The sequence below is a fragment of the Rhagoletis pomonella genome, unplaced genomic scaffold (genome assembly GCF_013731165.1).
Source record: "Rhagoletis pomonella isolate Grant_MI unplaced genomic scaffold, Rhpom_1.0 Rhpom_scaffold_00008, whole genome shotgun sequence".
NCBI lineage: Eukaryota > Metazoa > Arthropoda > Insecta > Diptera > Tephritidae > Rhagoletis > Rhagoletis pomonella.
In genome coordinates, this window is record NW_023458562.1 from 40,357,227 (window position 1) to 40,365,100 (window position 7,874).

A 7,874-nucleotide genomic window follows, 5' to 3' on the forward strand; every position below is an offset into this window, starting at 1 on the left:
CAAACTTCCCGATGAGCTACAGACTTGAAACTTCAATCTTAGCTCAGAACTCGAGGGCAATGCAATGTAAAAGATGACTTAATACGCCAGGTGGCGCAGGAGTCGAGATATTTTTAAAACCCGCATTTATAGTCTGATTTGGTTCATATTTATAACATATATTACTTGTATGAAAAGAAATAAATCCACAAAAAAATTTTATGATAGGTGGCGCAGGAGTCGAGATATTTGTAAATACCATGTTTATGATCCGATTAAGTTCACATTTAGAATGCATATTGCTTACATAAAAAAAAAATAACTACACAAAAAATTTTGGCAGTTATGTGTGTGTGAGTCTATATAATTAAAAAAAATCGGCATCTGTGCTCCGATTTAGTTTATATTCAGAATATGTGTATTACCTATTTAAGTTGAAACATATTGAAAATTTTGTTTGTTACGGTCAAATCTAGCACGTTAGGTAAAAAATTTAGCTAAAAAGCAGGTCGCGGAAAATTTTGGCCGCGAACGATTAATAGTACGACCTTCTCATATTAGCTCGTTTTGCGATTGTATTTTACCGCTGTAAATACTTAAGAAAACGGTCGTGAGCGAAAACATTTTCGCCTGTATGCACGCGCAAATACAGATTAAGGTGGTGACTTACTAATAGCATAGACAGACGGCAACGTTAATCCGGATTAACGCCGCAATTGATCTGATCAAAATTGTGCCTTGACATACGGCAGTAACGCGGATTAACGAGCCGCGAGGTCGCAGGTTCGAATCCCAGCCGGGTGAAGTGTAAGTTGCTGGTAAGGTATTGCCCTTCACCTGGTGATCCTTACCTCTTCCGTGCCGAATCTCCATTACTTTAACAAAGAAGTGGCCGCCTTATGTAAGTAGGAATTAAGAATGTACATTTGGTATCAGACATACCTCTAAGCCGCTTTACAAAGTAAGTTACGCAAAATGCAGAGCAGTCGCTCGGAGTAGTTCGGCGCTTGGAAATAACTTCGGCTGCACGTTATTTTGCAACTGACAACGTAATGTGTCGTCGGTGTTCATTTTGCGCTTTACTAAATAGTAGATGACATTGGCCATGATGACAATTTTGGCACTAAAAACTGAAAGAAAACATGGCTTACCTCGTAAGGTGCTTACCTATTTTCCCAGTGGGTTATGAATTTAAATCCTTTTCCACTTATTCTAGAAACACTCAGGCAAAAAATTCCAAACTTAATATGGCCATAAAAAAATTTTACCTGATAATGCAAAAGGGGAGTTTTACTATATGGGTCAAGTTTTTCCATCCTGAGTTGGAATCATTCCGCCCCAAAAACGCTGTTGCACTGTGTAATCATTAAAAACTAATTTTTTAATAAAAATTATAACCGTTACGGTCCGTGCTTAAATGTAAGGACTGTGGCCCGCCCTTCATGCTTAATCCTACTTTTTATTATTAAAATGTTCTTTCAGCAAACGAGTGATTTGTATGTCTTTAATTTTTTCCCCCCATTAGCAGCCACTCGCTTTTAAAACCCATGTTCCGGGCTTATCGGTATTAAATTTGATCCCAAGGGTCAAACAATAATCTGTTATACATCCATGCATACGTAAGTATGTGAATGGATGTGTGTGTACTATGTACATTCTTGAAATCCCTTTACAAATAATTTTTTTTTATAATTTACATAATGATCAATAAAACTAGGCTCATCACCATGTTTGCATACTGTTATACTACGTAGTCTTCAAACTGTTTTTATATGCAGAGTTGCGGTCCATTGCAACCATATACATTGCATATTTTAAACATTCAATATAGCAATGAAAAATTTTTCTGAATTTTCCATTTATAAAGCACAATTTTTAACCAATAACAAACGAAACATCAACTTTGTTTCTGATGCGCTGATTGCCCTAGCGATGCGTTTCGATAACTTTTCGGATGCGTTTTGCAATGCGTATACATTGTCAATATTTTGTAGTTCGACGTTATCATTATACTTTGTACGTATGCATAGCAATTGACGTTTTGGAAGTCAGCCATAACTATAACTCAAAAAAGTTAATTAAAGTGAATACTCTTTTAATAAAGGCTTATACATGAGAAAAAGGCTTACACGCTTTCGTAAACAGCACATATATTCATATATTTACCACAAATCTCGAATAAACGTATGCATGTACGTATTGCTCTTATCAACGCCATCTCTTTATTCCAGTAGCATCTTCGTTATAGAAGCGCATATATATACATAAGTAACCGCTCCAATAAATTATGTTATCAGCAATTCTTATACATACATATGTACTTCATATGTCTATCTGTCTATGTTCGCATACAATGACCGCTTCAAGTGCATGCATATTTATACTTACATACGCACTAATGAATACAGCATCGGCCATCTTCCAGTCCCAGATGACGGATCATCTTTGCTCATACTCATCTCCAAGGCATTCAGTCTGAGCGCATACACCGAATGGTGCAGAAGCATTTAATCAAAGCTTGAGAATCACATAATATCTAGTAACCGTTTAACGCGTTAAGCGTGACCACCGCTTATAGCTTTCAAAGTGAAGTGTAGATGATACCTCATTACTATTTTCAGTCGCATCTGCGGTGTTCTTAAAGAAAACGTGAAAGCTTTTTGCAAGTAAATATTTTAACAGTTGTATATGTATGTACTTTAGAATTCACACGAAATAAATAAAACTAAATAAGTGATTCACAACATAGCAGCATACAAACAATTAAATATTAATGTATACATGCATGTAAATGCCTGTGTGGAAAAAATTGAACGAGAAAAATAACGTATGAAAATGAAGTGCCATTTGTTCACCAAGTGTGCCTTGACAGTTTTACTGCTGTGTTTAGTGGCAATTCAATTGGCGGCATGTTGTTCTCGTGCACCAACACACCTACCTCACGGAAGACGTTCACGCGGCGACAATGGATACAGACTAATAGTTGCTGAGGGCCCCAACGGCTATGTGCCGGGGGAAACTTATAACGGTAAGATGAAAATGTTTGTTTGTAACTTTATGACATTTTATATCGACAATTAAAATGATCTGAGCTTTTGGTTGTCAATGTCATGCTCTTCATTACATACTTTTATTAAGTTAAAAAAAAAACCAACACATTGTAAATAATATTTTAAAAATAAATTCATTTCTCTACTTAGAACTAAAATACTGAACTTTTTCATGCACTTAAATAATATTCATTTAATCGTGAAAATCATATATGACTGAGCTTAGTTACCGCTACAAACCGATAGATGTTGCTTCATTTGAGTGGCTGTGGGTAAAAACACTTCACATGTCCGGCAGGTGTAGTCCCAATGAAAGGAATCTTGACGGTGTTTTTGTAAATCCGTCGGCGTATCGAAAAGTCGATTGCATAGGCCACAAACTATAGGATATTGGTGCTCATGCCAGTCTAAATCTGCTGCATTAGAGCATAACTTTCCACACTTTTCGCATTGAAGCAAGTGCTTGCTGCGCACATGGTACTCCAAACTCGCAGCGTTTTCAAATTTATTAGCACACTCTATGCATTTAAATGTACTGCAAATTGTAGTGTGTAGCAGCTGTGTTCCACGGCTATCAAAAGTTGTTTGGCAATATGGGCAAGACGGCGTTATGGCCATGTGTTTTTCACGGTGAGAAAGGTATTTTTGTTGAGCGAGGAAATAACGTGGGCACTCCTCGCAGTAGAAGATGCGCCGCGCGGTCTTTGGAAGGTACATAAAGAGATGTAAATAATGGCAAATAGGATCTACTGCAGGTTTCTTGTCAATCAACCATTTGTGATAGGTTTGCATGTACCACAGTGAAATGAGATTAATAATGCGTTTCGTGTGAGCAATCGTTAGTTCAAGTTCAAATTTCTCATTTATGCGATGCATTAGCTTATTGAAATCTAGCTCCAATTCTTCATAACTCTTAATTCCGCTACCAACTTTCCAGAGATACTTGAAGTCGATATATATTTTTGCAAAGTCGCTCGCCTTTGACCGCATAGTCTCTAAATGTTCTAGTTTCAAACCGTCTTCCGCATTGGCATCCGCAATGATTTTTAACTTAAAAAAAGAGATACAAAAATGAAAATATTTACGCACAATTTATTAAAAAATTATAGGCTTATAAATAACAATTTTTATTGAGCTTTGAGACCGTTTTCTATGAAAAATTATTGTGGAAAAAACAACAATCTATCAGAGAATTTTTCGCAATATCTGCAAAGTATTTTATTCCAATTTATTTTCGATAATTTTTTATAAAAATATAGCTCGTCCTACTCTAAAAAATATAAACTTTGTACAAAACTCAGGAAAATTCAATAAATTTGCATACTGATTTGCAACTTTCTATTCACATTTTTTTTAAAAATTCTAAGTAGGCAGCTTTACAGCTCATCCAATTTTAGTAAAATAAGCACAGTGAAGTTGCTAAAAAATTGCGTTGATTTGTGGCAATTTTTTTCACTCAGGTTCTTCCATACAAATCGGCAATTATTATTTGTATAGAGAAAATGAGCTCATCTTCCACTAAAAAAATTGCCAAAAATCAACGCGATTTTTTAAGATACTTCAATTTTGCACTTTGTTATACTAGAATTAAATTGGCTATAAAACTGCATACTTAGAATTTTTCTAACAAATCTGAATAGAAAGTTGCAAATTAGTATGCAAATTTATTGAATTTTCCTGAGATTTGCACAAAGTTGAGAGATTTTATTTTTATGTTTGTTGGAGAAGTATGAACTTTATTTTTATTAAAAAATATTGAAAATAAATAAGAATAAAAGACTTTGCATATATTGAGAAAAATTCTCTGTGCCAATACTTTTTTCCGGCACTGTATATAAAAATGGAATTGCTTTCGTATGACCGCGATGCCTGACCAAACGACTGAACCGATTTCAATTATGTAAAAATTACTTTTTTTGGATCTTCTGTGTGGAAGGTTTTTCAATAAAAAAAAAATTCAAAACTTTTTGTTATTTTTACCAAAAAATTAAGAAATCTGAGACGTCACGATTTCACAATTTCATAGAGTTTTCCGTATATTGTATGTCACTAAACTACCAAACGGCTGTACCGATTTTGTTCATATTTCGATCATATGTCAGCAACTTGAAGAGAAATATTCCGACTAAAAATTTAATAGCTGGGTGGCGCCGGGGCCGTAATATTTCTAAAAACTGCATATATTTACAGATTTGGCTCATATTTGGATCATTTGTTAGCCAATTTAAAGGAATATTTGGGCTAAAAAATTACAGGTTAGGAGGTCCTTGGGATCGGGATATTCCTAACGTTCTTATACAGTGGGACAATGATGGATATCTACACATATACATACGTGAAAATAAAATGTTGAAACCCCTTTTTTGAGGGCACCAATTATCTCTTAAACCAACTACGCTGGGGAACTGAAACTTGGCACAGATGCATAAATTGTAAATACCCTACTTATGTCGAAAATTGGGAGATAGTGGGAAATGGGGCGCGGAACCTCCCATACAAACTTAGCATCTCCTATCGCTTATGGACTAGACTTTATAGATAATGAGAATTAAACAAACAAAAGATAAATAGTCAAAATGTTGAGGTGCTATCGTTCTGTCGCGAGCTGTATGTATTATTATGAGTTAAGATTCATTAACAGGAACTGGAAAATCGATTTTCTTCAAAACGTACCCACGGCAGTCGGGTGTACTCAAACAGAAGGACCAAATTTATATCTGGCCAAGGACTGTCGCTCCAACATCACGCCCCAAAAACTCGTTGGCGAATTTGTATACTATTTAAACAACAACTATCGTTTAAACCAAAGTCAGATTAACCCTGCATTGACAAACTGGCCCTTAGAGTCGCTAATGATAGAATGTGCTGGCTGGGAATTAATAAGTGAAACGTCACTTGATACTGTTGCAAATAAAAGTTAATATACTAATAAACAAGATCACTAAAGAGTAAAAGTTGGTCACTGTGTTCATCATATTATTTGATCATTGGTATTTCAAGACCAAAATATTCTTTAATACGTAACTACAAGAAACATAAAACTAAAGGAATATTTATATAACGAATCAAATATAGTAATATTATTTTCAGTATTAAGCTGCTATCCTCGTGAGCACGGAACTATTCAGAAATCAAAAATATATACATACATACTAGGAATGTTAATCCCGGGATCCCGGACTTTTCAAGGTCTAGAAAATCCCGGGATTCTTGGCAAGTAATTCCGGGATTTTCGGGATTTGTAATTTGCACTGATGGCAATATTAGAAATTCCTTTTCTTGACCAGCATTGGCTATATTTCTTTTTTTCATTTAATAATTATTTTTTTATTAATGTCTAGCTCATTATAAATATAACACCGCGCGATAGTAAATTTTAAACACAAATATCAATATATTCGCGAAACCCTGGTCCAAATATAGTAAAATTGCGTTTTTAGTTTTTCACTCTAACGTCAGTAATTCAAAAATTATTTAAAAAATTCAGAGAAATGTGCTTAGAGAAGAAGTATGGGTATAAAATTAATGAGGAAATCTTGTAGAATTTAAACAGATCCAAGTTTCTGGTGCAGAAGAGCTGGTAAATATTGAAAATGTCATTCTGAAATTTCGCAATATTTGTTTTTGAAAAAACTATAACGATAACATCCTCGAATTTCGTTCTCTAACTAGGTCAGCTTAGAAACTACCTATTCGTTCGTGTAAATTCAAAAATTTAAAATTTGTTTAATTCAAACGAAATTTCCTATTGCATTTGTTACCCATATTTTTATTCTAAATTGCATTGAATTTTTTCAACAGTTTTTGGAATTAATCATATCTTTGAAACTACAAAGTCCTTCAAAATAAATCCTGCGGTCAGAGAGAAAAAATACAAACGCCACTTTAAATAAAAAAGTAGGGGTCAAACCCATTTATTCATTATTTATTTCATGGTAGGAGAGCTTCTCAAACAATATAGAAGAATTTTTCTGATTAAAAAAATCAAAATTTAGATAAAAACTTGGGGAGTTTATAAAGTTTGAAAGTGAAAGTGTGATTTATACGGTTTTTGTTAAAGCATGAACCATAATATAATATATATATATATATATATATATATGAACCATAATATATATATACAGTATTGGACATATCTATAGCACCCCCCTTTCAAAGCGATATTGTTTGCCACTTATGTTTAATTATTTGTTTTTAAGAATTTTCAATTAAAATACAGTTCATTCTCTAACAAAACCCATATAAACCAATGTTTTAAACTTTTTAAAAGACCGCAAAAAAGTGCAACAAACTTTCCCTTAAATTTCAAACTTTTTTCTCAGAAGCTCTAGAATTTTTTTGAGTACACAGTTTTATAGCGCATTCAATTTTGTCCAATAATGTGGAAGTTTCAAGTCGCTAAAGACTACCGTTGATTTTTTAGAATATTTTTTGTCTCATTTGCTTCCATATAACGACTAAACACAATTTATTTTTATATGGCAGAAACCCGCAACATCCTCGGCGAAAAAAATTCTGAAAAATCAACGGTAATTTTTAGCCACTTGAAACTTGCACACTATTAGACTAAAATTGAATGGGCTATAAAACTGTGTATTCAGAAAAATTCTACCGCTTCTGAGAAAAAAGTTTGAAATTTGGGTGAAAATTTGTTCCACTTTTTTGCGGTCTTTTAAAAAGTTTTAAACTTGAGATTATGTGAGTTTTGTGAGAGAATGAACTGTATTTTAATTGAAAATTCTTAAAAATAAATAAATAAACATGAGTGGCAAACAATATCACTTTGAAATGGGGGTGCTATTGTATTGGCCAATACTGTGTATATATATATGAACCATAATATAA

The 7,874-nt window shown here is 33.7% G+C and overlaps 2 protein-coding genes across 2 annotated transcripts in view; one reads left to right on the forward strand and one right to left on the reverse strand.

Moving 5' to 3' along the window:
- Positions 1-2,292: 2,292 nt before the first annotated feature.
- The window catches only part of LOC118745297 (spondin-1), a 19,900-nt gene continuing 14,318 nt past the window's right edge, over positions 2,293-7,874 (forward strand). Inside the window, exon 1 of the mRNA XM_036478823.1 lies at positions 2,293-3,007. Within this exon, the coding sequence (XP_036334716.1) occupies positions 2,809-3,007 (199 nt within the window). The 5' untranslated portion in view covers positions 2,293-2,808. The remainder of the gene's footprint in view (positions 3,008-7,874) is intronic.
- LOC118744861 (protein teflon) overlaps positions 3,024-7,874 on the reverse strand; it is an 8,040-nt gene continuing 3,189 nt past the window's right edge. The window contains exon 5 of the mRNA XM_036478247.1: positions 3,024-4,079. Coding sequence (XP_036334140.1) covers positions 3,252-4,079 — 828 coding nt within the window. The 3' untranslated portion in view covers positions 3,024-3,251. The remainder of the gene's footprint in view (positions 4,080-7,874) is intronic.